The sequence below is a fragment of the Mus caroli genome, unplaced genomic scaffold (assembly GCF_978045245.1).
Source record: "Mus caroli unplaced genomic scaffold, Mus_caroli_1 scaffold_7, whole genome shotgun sequence".
NCBI classification, from domain to species: domain Eukaryota; kingdom Metazoa; phylum Chordata; class Mammalia; order Rodentia; family Muridae; genus Mus; species Mus caroli.
The window spans coordinates 19283724-19305128 of record NW_028227262.1 but is presented as its reverse complement, the minus strand read 5'-3'; the positions used below and the strand labels follow the sequence as shown (position 1 = coordinate 19305128).

The window sequence follows — 21405 nt, the reverse complement described above, 5'->3', positions numbered from 1 at the left end:
AGGGTAGGTGGTGTAGGTGGGTAGAAAGGTAAGAATGTACAAAATGGAGTCAGGAGAATATGGTATGAATATTGTATGGTGGTGGTCACTTCAATAGATCTGTGAGTACAGTTGTGAGTTTTAGTGTGTATCATGTGCATGTAGGAAGATGAAAATAAGATGCCAGATCTATAGGAACTAGAGTTACAGGCTGCTTTTTGAGATGGCAAATGGGTGCTGGGAATTGAACCCATAGCCTCTGCAGAGCTGAATGCACTCTATTCCTCAAAGCCTTCACTGGGACTGAGCTCCAGACTCTAAGCTTCTTAACTATTTCAACTTAAGTTGCATTTGTTATTTATTGTTTTCCCACCAAACCCGTTCTTGCTATTTCAAGCAGAATCTTCAATATGTCTTTTGAACAATCTCCAGATATATCTGCTCATTAGGAGTATTACACTGGGTGAGGCTGCATCTCTGGTTTACCTACTAGATCTGCTGAGATACAAAACTAGTTTGAGCTCTGGGAAAAGAGACCAGGCTGAGTAACATAGTCTAAGCATACTCCAAAACAAAAATCCAGGCCAGTAACACAGATCAGTGGGTAGCAAACCTCATACAAGTCTGGAGACCTGAGGTTGTTGTTCCCTGAAATCCACATAAATGTAGAAGAGAACCAATTCCATCAAGTTGCCCTTTGACCTCCACATGCTCTGTAGAGTCCCTGTTTATTATACATGAAAAGTACACCGATAACTTTTAAAAATACCACTTAATTGATATGGGATTCTTTCATTACTTCAAGAGTGTTTTAAAGTTACTCTACATAATGGTATTGAATATTTAAGAGTGATGATCTCTGGTAAGAATATTAATGAATCTCAATACAATATGGAAAGCAAAACTAATAATCAGCATCTTCTCAGTTCAGTAAAAAAATCTTCAAAACTTAAAAACCATCATTGTTGGCCTTTTGACTAAATTGAGAGTAAAAATTATAAACTCAACAAATGACAGACATTTTGATTTTCATAATTAAATAAAATTATACTAGTGAAATTGGTGTCATCATATATTAAATTCACAAGTGTATGATTTCTTAGATGAACAGTCACCAGGCATGACTAGGTTTCCACGCAGATAACGGCAGCTATGATTCTTCTTTTCTGAATCATTTATTCTGTGTAAAAAACAATTTAAAAAGTCAGAAATCAAAAGGTAGTAATTAGAGATCACATTTTTAATTTTAGAGTTAGAATTAGCACAGGGCAAAGAGATGAAAATGTATTGATACAGGAAGGAAACAAAGAGTCATGTGTGGATGATAAGCTTTAATCGCCCAATAGTACCGTTAATAGACAACACCACACACAAGCTAATCCTACACTGTCTGCAAAAGTGAGACTGGGATTCAAATCAATAGGAAATGGTACAAGGCTTGAGCAGTGGTTCTCTATCTCTTAGTGCCGGGAACCTTTAGTTCAGTTCCTCAGGATGTGGTGACCCCATAAAATTATTTTGTTGCTACTTCATCACTGTAAATTTGCTACTGTTGTGAACTATGATGTAAATATCTGATATGCAAAATATCTTCTGTGGAACCCCTGTGAAAATGTCATTCAGCACTAAATGGGGTCACAACCCACAGATGGAGAATCATTGCTTTTGAGTTACAAACTTCCTAAAATGATACATAATGTCTCCTGGGAATCTAGTAGAATAAAAACACAAATGTTCTAAGGTAAGATTCCTTAGGGCTAACATTTTCTCTGTTATGGCCCAGAGAGTACTCCTTCCATAACAGAGTGCTTTCCTTTCTTCTCAATGCTTCCTCTGTGCTGCATAGAGACAGAGCACACATGTTCCAAAATCCCACTACCTTCAGCAAAGCCCATTTTATCCAAACATTGTACTTACAGGGTGTTCTGTATTTTAATGTCATTTTCCCACAACCAGGAACTGTTGGTTCCATCCATTTTGTGAAAAATCCACCCATCAATTTCAAACAATAATAAATTTTCCTGTTGAGTACAGAATATCACAACCCATAAGTGAGGACACAATCCTAATTCTTTTTCTTTTTCTTTTGCTTCCCCAAAATTTGAATTTTTGGATATATATATATATATATATATATATATATATATATATGGATTTTACCGCATAACTCAAACTGGGCTGGAGACTCACTATGTAATCCAAACTGGTCTCAAGCTCATAGTGGTCCTCCTCTTTCAGCCTGTCTAGTGCTATGGCTACAGGAATAGTTAATGTGCTGGGTGAAATGTCTCTTCCTTACTGAAGAGCAGCTCTGGGTCCTACTGCATAGAATATGCCAGCTGGAGGTCATTTCCTGCTTTGGGTTTTTTGTAGCATCAAACCTTGGAATGCTGGAGATCCCTCCCTATGTTCTCACTAAGGATAATAGGAAATCAACATGAGCAGGTATCAAATGACCTTCAGAACATTCAGTCTGTCAAATTCTGATCTTCATGGCCAGTGTTCTCAGGGACACTAGTTACAAAGAGACAGAAAAGCAGAAGTGTGTGACTTACCAGCTCTGCTTTGGAGTCTATGATCACAAGATGAGAATTCAGCTCCCCACAGGCAGACTGACTCTCTGCCCAGGTTTTTGTGTTTTCTCGAAAAACACAATAGAAATTATTTCCAAAAGCAATCCAGTCACTGGAACAAGGATCACAGGAGGAGCCTAGGAAATGCACATGTGTGAAATGAGTGCTCATCACTAGAATGACTATGTATTAGCAGGATTACTAGGATTTTGTGAGACTCATGACTCCTACATAGAGAGCAAAGTTTCATGAATGCCTTTGTTGGTGCCCAGGGTGATTCCAGGTTTAAGGAGGCCCCGCCAGTCTCCTGCCCATGACCTATTATTCAGTCCCAAGAAGATAAAAAAACTGGTGAGTAATTTTTACAAAATTTTTATTTGACAGGCTTACAGGTTAAATGCCATTTTGAGAGAAGGCAGGACAGGAGCTCAGGACAGGAACCTAGAGGCAGGAACTGAAGCAGAGACCATGAAGGAAAGTTGCTAACTGGCTTGCTTTCAGGCACACAGATAGCTACCTTATGCAGCTACGCCATCTTAAGAAAAATTGGCATGTGTCTAAAGAAGGAGCATACTTAAACCATTTAGCAGTTAAGAAGATGCCTCACAGACAGGCCAACAAGTCAATCTAATGGACGCTGGTTCTCAGTTATGATTCCCTCTTTACTGGTATGTCTAGGTTTGTTTCAAGTTGACTGAACTGAACCAGTTCTTCCATATGTCCTTGAGTCCCCTCACTGACTTGGATGCTAGTCTCACTAAACTGAAGTTTTGTATAGTTTTCATTGTCTCCAGCTTCAAGGAGTAGTCAAAGATCAGGTTTACATTTTGTCAGTTTCAAGACATCTGAGACAAAGGGAAGCCTAGCTTCATTTTCAAATACAGAGATGTCTGACCTAGGGCTATTCAGCAGCAGGTTTGGCTCCCATGTCATCCCAGCAGCCTCTGCTCTCCTAGGTTAGGTCATCTTGGCTTGCATCCATTGATTTCAATGTTCCCTATGTAACTATCATAGTAAAGGAATAATAAGTAGAAAAGAAAAACAAAAGGAAGAGAATAAAGGAAGAAGAATGAAAAAAAAAAACTAGAAAGGAAAGCAGCAAGTCACATTTCCAGAACACATTTATCAAACTTGAGGCTAACTCAGTAGGAAGGAATTTAGAAATTCATGCCAGTAGGCTAGCCAGCTACCTGTGGCTATGGTGAGGTAATGAACCTCAGAGCAAAGCCTACTACTGCTATGTTCTTAACCCCATGAAATTTCAAGCTGTGTTCTAGATGCTTATCCTCACCCACATCCTTGCATTGGATAGAGACTGTTAAAGTTCCATAACTGATAAAATTGCAGAGCACAAGTAATTGTGTGGTGTCCCACAAAATCTGATATATCTACAATGCATTCCTTATACTGAAGGACCAGAGAAATTGGCACATGAGAGGTCATAAAGATTGTCAGAGACAGAGAGCAGGATATCTGGTGCAATGTACTGTCTTCTAGCCATAACAAAAGTTGTGCCCATGAAATCTCATCAACTTGGTTACCTAAAGAAGACCCACTTAAGGACAATAAAAACAGACATGTCAACATGGATGGGTGGAACTTCACAAGGTCCTATCCCTGTATGAAGAGCTAGATGAAATCAATGGCTGGAGAGAAACAGAGAGGGAGAGGGAGAGGGAGAGGGAGAGGGAGAGGGGGAGAGGGAGAGAATCAATCTTCCCTAAGCCTGAACCACTGATAGGTTATTAAAACTCAAATGATCAGCCTTAAACACATTTACATAGATGTAGTATGAAATAACAATAGCAGTTGAAGAAGATATGTGAATATGAGAGTGGTCGGAGGACACTGAGAAGTTAGAAGAAGGAAATGGAGGAATGAAAAGGATGTAAATACAGTACTCGTATAAAATTCTCAAAAGATGTAATGAAAAAGGCATTCATCTAAAAATTCATATGAAGGGGTAGAATCTGACGAACAAGATTATTCAGTGTTTGAAAACATTAATACCTGAGGGTTCTAATGCCAATGAAGGAATGAACTTGCCATTGAGAGTCCACGCAACATGCAAAGAGCAAAAGTTATCTTCTTCCATATCCTTGACTCAGGCCAACAGAAGCCATGGCCAGATTAAAGGTGGATAATCCCACCTCAATACATTGGGATTAAAGTTGTGTCCTCCTACTTCAAATGATTTAATTAAGAAAACCCCTCAGATATATAACTAGCTGCTTGGGTTTTAGTTAACTCTAAATGAAGTCAAAATGACAGCCATCACTCTAGTCAATCATCAGCCCAGTGACAGCTTTTATGATTGAATGCTTAGAAATGTCTTCATACAGACATTTGTGTCCATGGTTTCCTTTCCCCTTGTTCACATGTGCAGTTGTAGGATTCCTGAGAATGTACACCAGGACTGCTTTCTGTATACAGGCTTATCATGCTCTGTACTGGGAATGTGCACACATAAATAGTTATTTCCTAGGATTACTTTTTGTTCACTGATCTTTATTTTCAAACAACAGTAACATGAGCAATTCACATTTGCTAGTCTACACATTTGAATCACATTTTCTTCCAATAAGCACAGAACAATGCAGATAAACACATATAGTTGTAATCTCTGGGAATTTTACTTTTCAGATTCTCTTTCCTTAGTTTTAAGCCATGTGAGTTCTTATATCATAAGGGGCTGAATGAACAATACTGTTTCTAGCTATCATGATTGCTTGAAGTTTGTGGAAATAGGAAGATCATTTGCCATAGTAATGAAAAGTCTTGGAATTGAACTCTACTGAATAAACAATCACCAACATCCTCAGAATTAACACTCACATCCTGAAAGTTAACATTCACTAACATCCTGAGAGTTAACACTCAGTAACATCCTCAGAGTTCACACTCAGTAACATCCTCAGAGTTCACACTCAGTAACATCCTCAGAGTTCACACTAACCAAATCCCCAGAGTTAACACTCTCAAGTTACATCTTGAGAGTTAACACACACGCATATCTTCAGAGTTAGTGCTCACTTATATCCTGAGAGTTAACACTCACAAACATCCTTAGGGTTAATACTCACCATTCTTATTTGGACACAGAAGAATATGAAGTGATGTTTTTCTGCATTGCTCTTCTTGACTAGAAAATACTAGGGCATAATTCATGGCGGGAATTAGTAATGTTTGAGCTATGATCATGTGGATGCATGTGAAAACTCTTATCACATTACTGAAAGCACAACTGCTACACAATGAAGTAGTTGCATAATTGCTTACATTTTGGAAGTAAGATCCCCATGGTTGTCATCAGCAACACACAGAAGGCTCCAAGCATGCCAGTTACCACTCTCCATACTGTTGATTTGGGACCTGAAAAGAGAAAGAAACAGTAACAATGACTGGGTTTCTAACTTCCAGGAAGGTAGTGAAGGACAAGACTGTCTGCAACTTAGGTTACAAAGCCAGCCTACAGTGAAGAAAAACTAGGTTCATTCCTGTTTATGATTAAACCTCTGTTTCCTCTGGACTTGGCTATGGCTCTCCTGTAACCTTAACTGTAAATGATTCTGTACTGCCCGTTCCGGGAATGGCAATTCTGTCTTTATTTCAAAAAGTTGATTATAACCATTTTGCAACCCTAACATTGCTTCTAAAGGTGATATGACCACCGATGGCTACCTTGTTATGACTCTCCTTTGTTATGATGACCTTGTTATGTCCACCTTGCAATCATATCTTTGTTTCATGAGAGCGTTGGACTAATGTGTATGCTTATTTTGTGCTCCTTTAATCCCATCTAATTTTCACTGCCAAGTCCCCCATTTGGAGGCCTTTTACCCCTTAGCTATAAAAACCTTATTTTTTTCTCACATCTAATGTTGATCTCTCAAATCCTTACTGAGGGGGAGGCAACCTGCTTACATGAATAAATAAGCTTGCTTTAATTAATTGCTTACTTTAACTAATTTGGCCATGAGGATTTGGGTTAGTGGTCTTCCTCCATCTTTAGAATTAGCATTAGCAGTTCCCCAGATCAGGACCTCAATCCAAATTCAGAGGCCAGATCCTTCACTCTTGCCCTCCAGGACTGAAGAATTTCTCCAGATTTCTCCAAAAGAGTTATTCACCTTGGAGATATTCCAAGACACAGAGGCACACTTTCAGTTCGTCAGACTTACTGAGCAAATGGCTGCCCCCAAAAGAAGAAAAAGCAGCATTCTTTCTTTCACTTTTACAGAGACCTCCTTTGGTAAATCATGGAAGTTTTTAATTTTTAAAAACATTATTTTATTTATTTACATTCCACTCGTTGCCTCCTTCCACAAGGTTTTAATTTTTTTCTGTGACATTTGGTTTCTGGTCCTGTTTTGGTTCCAGGAGAACCAAATCTTGGGTCATAGGGGGGTCTGATAAAGCTTAACATTCCTCCATCCAGGGCTAAGGGAGATGTCCAAGGCTCCACTGGGTATTTCTGATTAATTGGGAATTCAGCCAGAACCATCAGTTCCTTTTCTGACTGACTTTGAGACCCTAACAACTCCCTGGTGATACTGGGGTCCCAGAAAATAGGAGGTACCAGGCATCTGAGTATCTACTGGTAGTTTCAATGCCTAGACTGTACAACAGAGCCAATGAACCATAGGACATCCCATAACACTGGGATAAGCACATGGTTTGGAGAGGCCCAACACAGGAGGATGCCAGGCATACCTAGAGCAGAGGTGGACCTCAGTAAGGCCCAGCCTAACTGAATTAGTGAAGCCTGTCACTTAAGACGCCTCTAGTGGATACCTGGCATGTGAGTTGTAGAGGGAGGCAACTGAAAACCTCCTCTTATTTGTTAAGAAAATTGCTGTAGTCAAACCAGTTAACCTCAGAATGGCCACGATTGTTCTCATTGTTTCTGTTATTATATTGCCCTGTGTTTTGTTTTGTGTTTTGCTTGTCTGCATGCATTCCACCTGGTGTGAGTTCTATATATTGGTTTTACTTTCACTCTCTCCATTTCTTGGGTTTCTGTGCCAGGAACAGGTGGAAATGAGAGATCAACCAAGCTCTAGCTGGGTCTGCTCTCATGTTGTCTAGCTGGGACAATGTGGACATACCCCAACATGCTATCATGTGTGCACCCTTTGTATACTCGCTGGTCCAAGACCCAAATCCACCATTGCCTTGCCATTGCTTCCTTGACATCCAACACTCAGAATTCCTCATTTCTGAGCTTTCTGCTCACTGGATTCAGCAAGGATTAAAATGTCTTTTGGGTATGGGAAACATTTAAATACTGTTTTATACTATTCTGCTATATTGAGAAGCTGGCTCTGGAGTTGGCAAATCTGAAGATCATATACCCCAGTACATGGGAATGCCAGGACCAGAAGGCAGGAGTGGGTGGTTTGGGGAGCAGGGTGGGGGGAGTGTATAGAGGGCTTTGGGGATAGCATTTGAAATGTAAAAGAAGAAAATATCTAATAAAAAAATGCCTTAAAAATAATTCAGGAGAGCCACTCCATTTTGTGGCAGAAAAAGAGCAAGGCAGAAGAGTTAACAAAATTAGAACATTAGTGTCATTTCACTGTCTAAAACGTATGCTAAGATATAAATCTTTCTCAAGATTTATAAGACTACTAAATAAACATTCTGTACCTCAGGATTTATGAGTTTATTGGCTATGGTTAAAAATCTGTAGCATCTATAGGAAAAGTTGACTTGAAACTTTAACAGAGGGTTAATAATTACATTACATCATTGGAAAGAGAGGCCCATTGGTGTTGCAAACTTTATATGCCTCAGTACAGGGGAACACCAGGGCCAAGAAGTGGGAGTGGGTCGTTAAAGGGGTGTGGGGGGAGGGTATGGGGGACTTTTGGAATAGTATTGGGAATGTAAATGAATAAAATACCCAATTTAAAAAAAAGAAGAAAAAAAGCAAGAAAGTGGGAAATAGCCTTGAACCCATTGGTGTAGAAGAAATTTTCTGAACAGAACACAAATGGCTCAGGCTCTAAGATCAACAGTTGGTAAATGGGACCTCATGAAACTGCAATTCTTCTGTAAGGCAAAGGATGCTGCCAGTAAGATACAATGGCAGCATATAGATTGGGAAAGGATCTTTACCAACTCTATATCTGACAGAGGGCTAATATCCAAAATTTATAAAGAACTCTAGAAGTTAAACACCAACAACACAGACAACCCAGTTAAAAAGTAGGGCACAGAGCTAAGTAGAGAATTCTCAACAGAGGAATATGGAATGCCCGAGGAGCACTTAAATAAATGTCCAAAGTCCTTAGTCATCAGTAAAATGGAAATCAAAACAACCCTGAGGTTCCTTCTTAGATCTGTCAGAATTTCTAAGATCAAAAATTCAAGTGATAGCATGTGCTAGAGAAGACTGGCAGCAAAGGGAACACTTCCACTGCTGGTGGGAGTAAAACCCTGTACAACCACTTTGGAGATCAATTTGGTCATTTTTCAGAAAACTGGGAATAGTTCTATCTCAAGACCCGATTATATTACTTCAGGGCATGTACCTAAAAGATGCTTTACCATCCCACAAAGACACCTACTCAACTATGTTCATAGTAACTGTATTTGTAATAGTCAGAAACTGGAAATAACCTAGATGCCTCTCAACTGAAGAATGGATAAAAATGTGGTAAATCTACACAATGGAATACTATTCAGCTATTATAAACAAAGGTATAATGAATTTTGCAGTCAAATGAATGCAACTTGAGGATCTCATCCTGAGGGAGGTAACTGAGTCTCACAAGAACATGTACAGTATGTATTCACTTATTAGTGGAATCAGTCATAAAATAGAGGATGTCTGTGCTATATTCCACAAAACAGGAAGGAGTCTCACTTGGAACAGGGAATGGAATGGTCATGGAAGTCAGGTGGAGGAAGGAAACTGGGTGAGAGAAGGGAGATTGGGAGGGGAGTGGTGGGTTCAGTGTTGTGTTTGGGAAAGGGCAAAGCAGGTGACTGGATGGCCATGTGAATGAATGGAAATCTAAAACTGATAAGTGGGTAGAGGTAGAAGGCATCTCCAGAAAGAGACAGAGATATGGGATAAGGAGAGGCACTCAAGAATCAGTGGGGGAGACCTTAGCTGTGACTCACAGCCCTGGAGATATGGAACCTAGGGTAGATAGGTAGGAACCCTGGGAGGAGCGATAGGGGTACCAACCCATCCACAAAACTTTCAAGCCACAACCTTTACTGTCCAAAAAAAAAAAAAAAAAAAAAAGCAGAGACATGGGATGTAGCAAAGACTGAGTGAATAACCAACCAATAATGGACTCAACTTAAGACACATCCCATGAAAAAGCACCGATCCCTGACACTATTAATGATGCTCTGTTATGCCTGTAGACAGAAGTATAGCATGGCTGTTCTCTGAGAGTCTCCACTCACCAGCTAAAGCACACAGATTCAGACACTCACAGCCAAACAGTGGGTGGAGCTTGGGAACTATTGTGGAAGAACAGAAGGAAGAATTGCAGCCCCTAAGGGGGATAGGAACACCACAGGAAGACCAACAGAATCAACTAATCTTGAAGCCCTTGGGACTCTCAGAGAATGAGCCACCAACCAAAGAACATACACAGGCTGGACCTAGGTCTCTCCAAAGCTATGTATCAGCTTTCTCTTCATGTGGGTCCAGAACAATGGGAGTGTGGGTTGTCCCCAAACCTATTGCCTGTATGTGGATATATTCTTCTAGATGGCCTGACTTGTCTAGCTTCAGTGGGAGAGGAAGTGCTTGGCCTTGTAAAAACTTTAATGCCTTGGAGGGGAGATATCCAGGGTGCTCCTGATTTGCTCATAGGAGAAGGGGAGGGATGATGGAGAAAATATGGTGGGAGGGGCTGGCTTAGAGTGGGGGACAGTGAGCAGAATAGACGAGTAAGTAAGAAATAAAATCAAATAAAAAAGAGGTTAATAGAAAACAACAAAAAAGAAAATATGATATTCTGTAATGGTGCACTATGAAAGGTCTAGGAAAGTAAAGTTGTTTATATCCATATGGACTGTGTTTATGATTTAAAGTTTTATTTTGATACCAAAAATGCTTCAATTCAAGAACCATAATTTTAAAAGCTAAACTTAATAAGAATAAAACTATAGAACATGAATCTTGTAAAAGGTACTAATTTGTTTAACTTGTAAGCTGTTAAAGATAATGAAGGCATACAGATGAACAGTCATCTTAAAAATTATCATATTCCTTACAAATGTAATTTCTTTACAAGGGCTAGCTTTACTTAGCCTCCTCTATGTTTCAAGAACCTAGAACAAGTAACAAAAAACCAGGTAATTTTATTTGAAATCAAGTATAATTAATGGACAGCACTCAAAACATTCCTGAGATCTGCTAAATATGGCATTTAAAATGTTTAATGAAAAAAGCTTACTAAGACAGACAGAGATCACCACTCCCTAGAGTTGAGCATGAGATTTTCAAAGCAGAAAGTTGAAATTTAATGACTCCAGTTGTGTTAATACTAACTCCTGGGCTAAATTGCTCATGGCTTGCCTGCTGTCAGATAGTGGACACTGTTGGCTTGACTCTTCTATTCTGCTCCATGAAAATAATGTCAGTGGCTTTATCAGTTTAGCATCAGCTGCCTAGTCAATGATTTTCACATATAAAAACCAGGCCTTATTTTCTAGAGATACTAGGTTACCTGATTAAAAAAAAAAAAGTAAACTCACAGACAACTTTACCTTACTAACAGGCTTCATTAAAGGATAAGGAACTTGCTTTGTAAAGACTGTTCTTAATAATCAATCCCCTACATATATCCAATGATAAGAAGTTGGATAAAAGAATTTAAGGTTTATATAATTTACAAAGGTCTAAAATTAGTTTAAATTATAAACATCTGTTACCTTGGTTTTGTTTGTTTGTTTGTTTTGTTTATTTTCAGAGCTGAGGACCGAACCCAGGGCCTTGTGTTTGCTAGGCAAGCACTCTACCACTGAGCTAAATCCCCAACCCCTAATTATAAATATGGGAACATATAAAAAGTCTAAGTAATTTGTGAGAATCTCAGAAAATGACTTTAGGTCTAAAAAACCAATTAGTCTGTGCTATTGCTATTCTAAAATTTCAAAATTCAACGTTTTAATACTAATCAATGAAGTTCAGATAGGTTGATAATGCACCAACTCTTATTTTTAGTCACAAGTTCAAGATTTTAAATTTCCTCTGTTTGTCTTCTAAATGTAAACTTAAAGATATTTCTAAGCATGCTAAAATATCACTGTCTCATCTATATGTCCAGCCCTTTGGACAAAGAAAAATTTTCCATACCTTTAGACCCAAAGCCATAGCTTTTGCTATGACTCAAAGGCATGAGTCTACCTGAACTGTTCTACAGACACCTCGAGGGTGGTTTTTTTCTTCAATATAGATTTAAAAACAATGTTAATGTAAGCTTCATGGAGTCAAGAATACCATAGGACTTAGATCAACCTCTCACAGGTCAAATGGACTCCAGATTAGTACTCCTTTCAATCAATAGACTAAGCTTCCCTGCCTACTGCTTATTTTGAAAGGGGAAGTTCCAAATATAAAAGATTCATTTAAATTCTTTAACTTTAACTTCTGTGGTGGTGACCAAGCCTCTTCTGGGAAAGATGTGTAAGTGTAACTTACTGCGTTTTCCTTATGTTCAGGCCTGAGGAGTTGGATCCCCACATAGCAAGGACCTGTGGGGATATACATGCAGAATCCCCTGCCTTTATTGAGAGAATGCATTTGCACTCATGGCTTTGCTATTGGAAGTTTTTACCTTCACTTTGTCCATGAGAGAAGTTTCCCCAGAACCAGTCAAAGAAAGCTCAGACTATGATCCATTCTTGTTTGTCCCTGTGGATCATGGGGAAAGAATAATAGACCGCAACTCCTCTGTTTGTTAATAATAGTGATGAGGTTGAGTCAACACAAGGCCCTGGTCTGGGTGCATTGGCTAACATCTGATGTTCTCTTCCTATGGGAACTTACTTCTAACAACAACTTGTCCACCAATCTGTTCCAAACAGCAGTTCGTTGGTTATCATAAAATTATAAAGATATTGCTGGATCATTGGATCCAAGATTTAATGGGAATATTCAGAGGGGAGCCAAGCAAGGATGAGGAACTGACTCAGGATACTAATTGGCTGAGAGCTCTGTACATTGAAGGAATTACATCTCCTGATTAAGATAAGGGGAGATGCTAGGTCCCAACAATGAAATCAGAATTGTCTGGATGTGTAGTCTATCCTTTTGTCTGTACTGTAACTGCAATTGCTACCAACCATGGCCACTTGGTTATGTATCAATGTGCTGGATTAGATATTAACTGCTTCCTCAAGCTATGTTTCCTCTTTTTTGCTACACTTCTTGGTTTAAAAGGAAACCACAGGGATGGAGCAGAAGAAGGAAGAGAAAAGTACAGTGGGCACGTTATTTTTAAATGAAGGAAGTTCTTAAAAGAGGTGGTAAATGAGAAAATGAATGTAAAACCAATCCAGCTGAGAAAAAGCAGATGTATCAATAAAAGTGGCCTGATTTGTCTGTTCCAGATTGTGTGACTTTGGTCAAAGTCTTCCTTTGCCTCTTCCACACATACTCCTTCAGGTTCTGAAACCTGGTGTCCAGAACTTCTGACCCTAGTCTGTATCTGTTTTGACAGGATTCCATTCAGCTGGTAGACACTATGCAGAAATCAGTTACAGACTACAAAGTGTCCCAAAGGTGATCTGCACAGTTCTTACCCCAGCAGTCCTACAGAACTGGAAGTCCCTGGACTTGTTAAAGCTGAGATAAACTGGTCCAGTTGATGTGACTGCTCCGTCTCTTCAGCTGGGTTAGCAAACCAATTGCTTCTTATGAAGACCCCATTTACTGTAATCCTCTCCTGGCCTTTGGCTAATATTCAAGTCTTTCTGGGTCCTCACAAAAGAATCCTAATTTGATCAGGAAGTACTTGCAGAGGAAAATTTGTCAGTTCTTATCCTCAAAAAAAGGGTTGGAATATTCGGTCCAAGGAAACCCTACTGGAAATACCCATTGACATTCCAAGATTATATTGATTCAGTCAGAATGGCTAAGATCAAAAATTCAGGTGACAGCAGATGCTGGCGAGGATGTGGAGAAAGAGGAACACTCCTCCATTGTTGGTGGGATTGCAAGCTTGTACAACCACACTGGAAATCAGTCTGGCGGTTCCTCAGAAAATTGGACATAGTACTACCGGAGGATCCAGCAATACCTCTCCTGGGCATATATCCAGAAGATGTCCCAACCGGTAAAAAGGACACATGCTCCACTATGTTCATAGCAGCCCTATTTATAATAGCCAGAAGCTGGAAAGAACCCAGATGTCCCTCAACAGAGGAATGGATACAGAAATTATGGTACATTTACACAATGGAGTACTACTCAGCTATTAAAAAGAATGAATTTATGAAATTCCTAGCCAAATGGATGGACCTGGAGGGCATCATCTTGAGTGAAGTAACACAATCACAAAAGAACTCACACAATATGTATTCATTGATAAGTGGATATTAGCCCAAAACTTAGGATACCCAAGATATAAGATACAATTTGATAAACGCATGAAACTCAAGAAGAATGAAGACCAAAGTGTGGACACTGCGCACCTTCTTAGAATTGGGAACAAAACACCCAGGGAAGGAGTTACAGAGACAAAGTTCGTAGCTGTGATGAAAGGATGGACCATTTAGAGACTGCTGTATCCAGGGATCCGTCCCATAATCAGCTTCTAAACGCTGACACCATTGCATACACTAGCAAGATTTTGCTGAAAGGACCCAAATATAGCTGTCTCTTGTGAGACGATGCCGGGGCCTAGCAAACACAGGAGTGGATGTTCACAGTCAGCTATTGGATGTATCACAGGGCTCCCAATGGAGAAGCTAGAGAAAGTACCCAAGGAGCTAAAGGGATCTGCAACCCTATTGTTGGAACAACATGATGTACTAACCAGAACCCCGGAGCTCTTGTCTCTAGCTGCATATGTATCGAAAGATGGCCTAGTCGGCCATCAATGGAAAGAGAGGCCCATTGGACTTGCAAACTTTATATGCCCCAATATAGGGGAATGCCAGGGCCAAAAGAATGGGAATGGGTGGGTAGGGAAGTGGGGGGCGCTATGGGGGACTTTTGGGATAGCATTGGAAATGTAATTGAGGAAAATATGTAATAAAAATATTAAAAATAAAAAAAAATAAAAAAAAATATTTGTTCTATGTATCCTAGCCAAACAAGCATAATTACAGATGAGTAATACAGCTTTTGCATTGTAAAATTTACTTTTCTATAAATAAAGATTGCTAAGGCCTTATCACAGATTTCAAAGGGGCACATAAGACAAGAAAGAGGGCAGTGGAGAACCGGCCTGCCTCCATCTTAGTCTTAAAAGCCATTTTACAGTAAAGACAAACTAGATTTGTTTCTGTTTATGATTAAACCTCTGTTTTTCAAGGATTACTCTATGCCCTACCTGTAACCTTAACTACAAATGGTTCTATATTGTCTATTTTAGCAATGGCGATCATATATCTGTTTTAAAGATTTGTTTATAAACATCCTGCAGCCCTAACTGTATTTCAGAAGGTTATATGACCACATAAGATGACTTTGTTTTTAGTCCATGTTGTTATCACTAGTTTGTTATGTCCACTTGCATTCATGTTTATCTTTGAGAAGTACATTAGGAATAACTTGTAGACTTAGGTTCTGCTCTTGTTACCCTGCTTATTTTGAATGCCAAATACTCCATTTGGATTTCCTCCACCTCTGAGCTATAAAAACCTTGTTTTTTTTTTTTTTTTCTCATCCAACGTTGACATCTTTAACCCCACCTTAGAGTATGCCAGCCTGTGTACATTAACAAAAAAGAAAATGCTTTAATTAACTTGGCCATGATGATGTGGGCTGGTGTTCTTTCACCTCTCATCTTTGGAATCATCAGTTTATTAACTCCAGTTTCTTTGAGGACAGATTCTCCTCGTCTACTACTAAGACACATTCAAATAGTATGTGTCATCTAGCTTTTACTGGGTAAATCACCTGTGATGAATGTCTTTCTAAAGGTGAGAACAGTTAATAATGGCTAATCCCTTGGTAGAACATCAAAATACTTTGTAATGGATCCAGGGGATGGCCTTCAGTGCAAGCCTGATAACCTGAGTTCCATTCTCAGCACCCATGGATAAAGCCTCTGGCATGCATATGTATTGATACCTGCATCAATACCTGTTATCCCAGTGATGTTCACCTGCATCTGTCCCTGTTATCCCTCAAGTAGGGACAGGATTGGCAGCTGGAATCTCACAGTCCAGATAGTTGTGGGAAGGCTGCGAAACCTAAGAAGAAACTGCTTCAAAGTGAAGTGGAAGAGAACAGACTTGAGCGGTATGCATATATTCTCTCTCTCTCTCTCTCTCTCTCTCTCTCTCTCTCTCTCTCTCTCTCTCCCTCTCTCTCTCTCTCCCTTTCTCCCCCTCTCCCTCTCTCCCTCTCTCCCTGTCTCTCTCTCTGTCTCTGTGTGTGAGTGCCTTTCTCTTTCTCTTCCTTTCCACTGTCACATGTCTATAAAAAATTAAAAAAAGAAATAAAATGATTTTTAAATTACATTTAACTTCTTAATTTTACTCTACTATCTGGTTAAATATGACAAAGATTTTTCCTCTAAAATATTATAAAAATGATATTTTCTACAACCTGTCATTCCTACAACACTGAGGTATGATATTTCTTTCAACACAGTAGCTATTTTCCTCTATTTCTTTGGTCCACTGCATGTTTGGAGTACTTCCACTATGGCTAAAATAGATTGAACTCAATAAAGTTGAGTTATTTTCAAAACAGCAAGAAAAGAAGTCAGCCATGATGGCTCACACCACCTGTAATTCAATCATTTTAGAAGGCTAAAGCAAGAGACTAAATAAAGCTTTGTGTTCAAGACCCATCTGGGCTATAATATAAAACAATGTTTCATAGAAATGAGAACAAAGGGAAAAAAGAAATAAATTGAGATTTTTAAAAACAGCATGCAAATGTGTAGGTAGTTCTTAAACACAATACAATTCGGTTAGAAACTGCTTCTATGACACTTGAGAGAAATGTATTAAAAGATAATTTATTCTACTACAGTGTTGTGGTTTTGACTAGCTAAATGGAGATGGTTTCTTAAGACATAATTAACATACTTTGACCAATTTAGAGTAGTTATATTTTCCTTCCGTTCATTCTGTTTCTATTGCTGTGATAAAATACCCTGAAAGGACACTTTAGGCATCAAAGGGGTTTGTTCAATTTACAATTGCCTTTGGCAGTTCATCAGAACAGAGACAGTAGCAGGAGCTAGAAATAGCTGGTCACTTGCACAGTCAAGAACAGAGAGAAATGAACACCCTCATGTTTAGTGCTCACATAGCTTCTATTGCTCTTCTACAGCCCAGAGCCCCAAATCCCAGAATGGTGCATCCCATTTGCAGGCAATCTTGCCACAACAGTTGGAGCATGGAGATACCTTCTACAGACATGCTCACAGGCCAAACTGATTAAATAGTCCCTTAGCAAGAGTCTTCCCAGAGGATTCTGTGTTGTGTCATAGTGACGACTAAAATAGTTGTGACAGGTATTGAGAGCCATAATCTAAATCTTCTTGTCAAGACTGATCAGTTGCAGAAAGGTCACAATACTGTACCTTGTCTTTTTCTTCCCATAGCTTGTTTTCTGGGCTGGGGCTGAGGTGTTCTGTGGAATGTCAGCTCTCCATATTTTAACTGCTCTTCACATAGCATTACAGGGCTCTGCTTGGCTGTAGGTATTCTGTGCTTCCGTGGAGACTTACACGTCTTCAACTCTGCGTATGCAACATCCTGATTATTTGCTGTATATTCCCGGCATTTACTCTGAAGCATTTTGTTCTGTTTCACTTCAGTCTTGGTAGCTTGCTGCTCTTGGTCTGGAGTCCTTCTGCCACATAGAATCACATGCACATTTCATTGCTGAGCCATCTCTAAGCCTTAGCCCTTGTTAGAAATGTTTGCTTATGAAGTTGTTGGGGAAAATGGAGGAAATGAAAGTACAAATCCCTTTCTGAGTGTGATACGTTTACGGATTCAGAAGCGTGATTCTATCATCCCTCAAAAAGCTCAAACCTACTTTTCCTCTCTGCGTCCATTTTTAAAGGTTTGGACCTGTAATTTCATACAAGATTCCTTCTCGGCATTCTATGTGTAATGTTTAGTCCATATTAATACAAATGGATAAAATGTAATTCTATTAAAGAACAATTTGAAATTTAAACTGAAGCCAATTAAAATCAGGTATCTATAAAATGTATTAATGAAATAAAGTACTACTTAGTGGAGTAAAATGTTCAGATTGGATAAATATATTTAGCTCAGAAACTTAACAAATTCTGCATTAGGGTAGAAGCATGTCAGTCTCCTTAAATAAGATCAGGTTCTATCTGAGCAGTTAATTATTTCAATAATTTACACATAGACATACATACATAAACACCTACACACCTACCCACTCACACTCTCTCTCACACTCTCTCTCTCACTCACACACACACACACATACATACACACACACACGAGAGAGAGAGAGAGAGAGAGAGAGAGAGAGAGAGAGAGAGAGAGAGAGAGAGAGAGAGAGAGAGATTTCCACACATATGGGTCATTAAATTAATGAAACAGGACCTATGAAGCACAAACAAAAAAGAGAAAGAGACATTCACAAAACCCAAGAGAAACCCAGAATTTCAAATAGAAATGAATTCATGCAAATTAAAGGAATAGTGGACACCCCTTAGAACAATAAATATTTTAATCAAATGATAGTTTCTTTATTAGATAGAATCTCTCTACTTAGCCCCTGACTATCCTGGTTCTTATTATGTGAACCAGCATATGGGGCCTCTGCATTTAGCCTTGGCTATCTATCCTGTACTGACTATATAAACCAGTGGACAGGGGCTCTTTATTTAGCCTCGGCTATCTATTCTAGTTCCTTCTATATGAACCAGCAGACGGGGTCACTCGGCCTAGCCCTGGCTGTCTATCCTGGTACTTATTATGTGAACCAGCAAATGCAGTCTCTGTACTTAGCCTTGGCTATCTATCGTAGCATTTACTATGTAAACTGCAGACAGGGAATCTTCACTTAGCCCTGGCTACTGGAGTAGTCACTAAGCAAACAAGGCTGGACTCTTAACTCACAACAAACCCCATACCTCTGCTCAAATGCTGGAATTAAAACAATGTGCCACTATACCTAGCTCAACTGATGATTTTTAAACCAGTAAGTGATAAAAATTGTATAAAGTTGCTTATCCATATACGGGTACTGAGTTCACTTTGAAAAACGTTTCATGCATTGTAGTTCACTGCTTTTTAAAATGTCTGAGGAAGTGTTACCTGTAAAAGCTCTTGAATAGGAATATCAAAGAACAAAATTACATGGGTTACATGGACGTTAAGTTCCACAGATTAAATAACGTGTAGTTATTACAGTGAACATTACTTTTATTCCCTTTTAAATATACAAAAATGTCCACTTTTCAGTGGAAAACTACATAGTGACTTTTGGTTTTATATTAAAGTGTGATGGTATTATGATCTGATGTAATATAATAATTTTATAATTTAACATAATGTAAAGAATTTGAGCAAATAAAAATGTATACAAATCGAAGCTCTATGTCACAAGCCTTGAAAACCCACATATCTTGGAAGCTTTATTCCCAAGAATGGCAATTTAAAACTTTCCTGTGTTACTGAGTGAATGCAAGACCAGACTGAGCAATTCACTGAGACATCTCAAATTTTTAAAAAGTAAAGAGAGCTGGGGATGAAATTCTACTATGTTTGTTTTCCATGAGCTAGGCCCTTGCTTTCAGATCATCTTAGCTCAAATATAAAGTGTCATTGTTCTATATTTATGGATAGACACATACAACTGCCTGCCTCTTCTCCCTCTGCTTCTTCACTCACATTGTGACACAGGCACAGAGACTCTTGCCAGATATGATGGTTGCGCTTTCCAGCCATCAAAATGGAGATCTGGCCCCAGCTCTTACCTGTAGCAGCACTCAGCAGAGTAGGTCCTGCACTTTGCCTGGGCAACATAGTGGAACTGGCCCTGGTGGTGGGGATACAGGTAAGCAGACCTCAAGGGTATGAGTGTGGAAGATTTAACTCCACCCCTCCAAACAAGAAGGGGGTCTGGTGGGGAAGGGATGTCCTTCCCTTGACCCTTACTCCTTGACACCTCAGGCAGTCAAGAGAACTGGTCCCAGTGTCATGAGTGAGGATACCATCTGCAGCACTCTGGAGAGCAGGCTCTGCACCTAGCCAGAGTAGTAAGTACAGAAGAGCTGGCCCTGGTTACTGGTGATGAGGGCCAGCCTGAGAGTATGACCAAGGAAGAGATAACTTTGCCACTAATTTGCCATGAAGTGGCATGGGTTTAGAGGCAATGCCCTCTATCTTTTGCCCCTTACTACATGTGGTAATAGGGAGAAATGGCCCTGAAGTAATGAGAGATGGAGAGATGGCCCTCACTGTCTGTAGCACTCAGGAGAGTAAGCTCTGCACCTTGACTGGGCAACACAGCAGAGCTGGCCCTGGTGGAAGTGGGAGGGGAATGGGTGAGCCTTGCCACTCCTCTGTCATGAGGTAGCATGGGAACAGGGTGATGCCTTTTCCCTCTTTGTCCTTTGCCTCTCCCAGCAGTTGGAAGAGCTGGACCTGGGGTTATGAGAGCTAGTGAGCTCTTATTGCCCTTCATCTGCATCGCTTGGAAATATTGGTCTTTAGCCTACTGGCCCGGGTTATCTGACAGACTTAGGGAAACAGGAATATTAAGGAGTAGCCTATTCTGTCTAAACAGAATCAAGCTGTCCTAACCTGTAATTGTGTCCTTTCTTTGGACAGTACTATGTCTGTAGATGAAATGAGGCAATTCTTGCCTAGTGGCTGTTTTGTAACCCAAGGATGCTCAGTTTCTTCTTTGAATCCAAGACAGGGAAATCTGACAGGAGCAGACTGGTCTCAACAACAAGTGAAAAAATAACATTTAACATCACATTATGTGGACTTCTGACATTTTGAAAACCAACTATCAGTGTGAAGTGATTAGGACTGTTCTCTGTTACCTACTCTTAGCCATTTCTGATTAAAATAACTGAAAACACCCTTACAATAAACTCAGAGCCATGAATTTCCTATTTTTACCTTTGACTCTCAGCTTAAACGTCTCAGATCTGTTTCTAATAACAGCAATAAAAGGGCTGGGTCTAAGCCTTGTATTTCAAAAATTTTAGTATCAAAGACAACTTATAATATCTACCCCCAGTCCCAAAGCCTAAGGTACTAGGACGACGACCTTCATAACTTCTTCAATTTGAATATGGGCGTTGAGATATTTTGAAGGGAAGAGGAAGGGTAGGGAAAATGAGGGAGTTGGTTGGCCTTAAGAAGATCACACCAATGATTCTATTAGTCTCTGATGCCTGTGTCCTGACTGGATCTGGATGAAAAACCAAGACATCAGGAGTTCCAGCACGTCAGTTCAGCCTGTCTCATGATGAAGTTCACCAAGTCTGTATATTCTGTAATATATAAATCTCAAAACACAATTTTAGTATTGTCAAAATATCTTTTTGTTTGATTCTGTGGAATCTAGTTCTCAGGGGGTCTCCTCTATCAAATCTGATCCATATAACTCTGGAAGTTGTAAATACCTTAATCACCTTTTCCAAAAACCCAAAGACAAAAGCTTTTCCCCAAATCAGCATATCTT

At 39.5% G+C, this 21405-nt stretch overlaps 1 protein-coding gene across 1 annotated transcript; it reads right to left on the bottom strand.

The window, feature by feature from the left end:
* Positions 1–1047: 1047 nt before the first annotated feature.
* Positions 1048–17555, bottom strand: LOC110296946 (killer cell lectin-like receptor subfamily I member 1). The gene is made up of 6 exons (XM_021165752.2): positions 17294–17555; positions 5832–5924; positions 5636–5704; positions 2535–2689; positions 1897–2000; positions 1048–1159 (listed from the first exon to the last, which is right to left on the bottom strand). The coding sequence occupies exons 1-6, from the start codon at positions 17508–17510 to the stop codon at positions 1048–1050; spliced, it is 750 nt and encodes a 249-aa protein (XP_021021411.1). The 5' UTR covers positions 17511–17555.
* Positions 17556–21405: the final 3850 nt, after the last annotated feature.

Excerpts from the sequence above, each read along its gene's own strand:
- LOC110296946 (XM_021165752.2), bottom strand. The coding sequence starts at position 17,510 with ATGCTTCAGAGTAAATGCCGGGAATATACAGCAAATAATCAGGATGTT. Across the intron at positions 5,925-17,293 it reads TATGGGAAGAAAAAGACAAG|GTCCCAAATCAACAGTATGG; the intron begins GTACAGTATTGT and ends TTCTCTTTTCAG. Across the intron at positions 5,705-5,831 it reads GGGGATCTTACTTCCAAAAT|TATTTTCTAGTCAAGAAGAG; the intron begins GTAAGCAATTAT and ends ATTATGCCCTAG.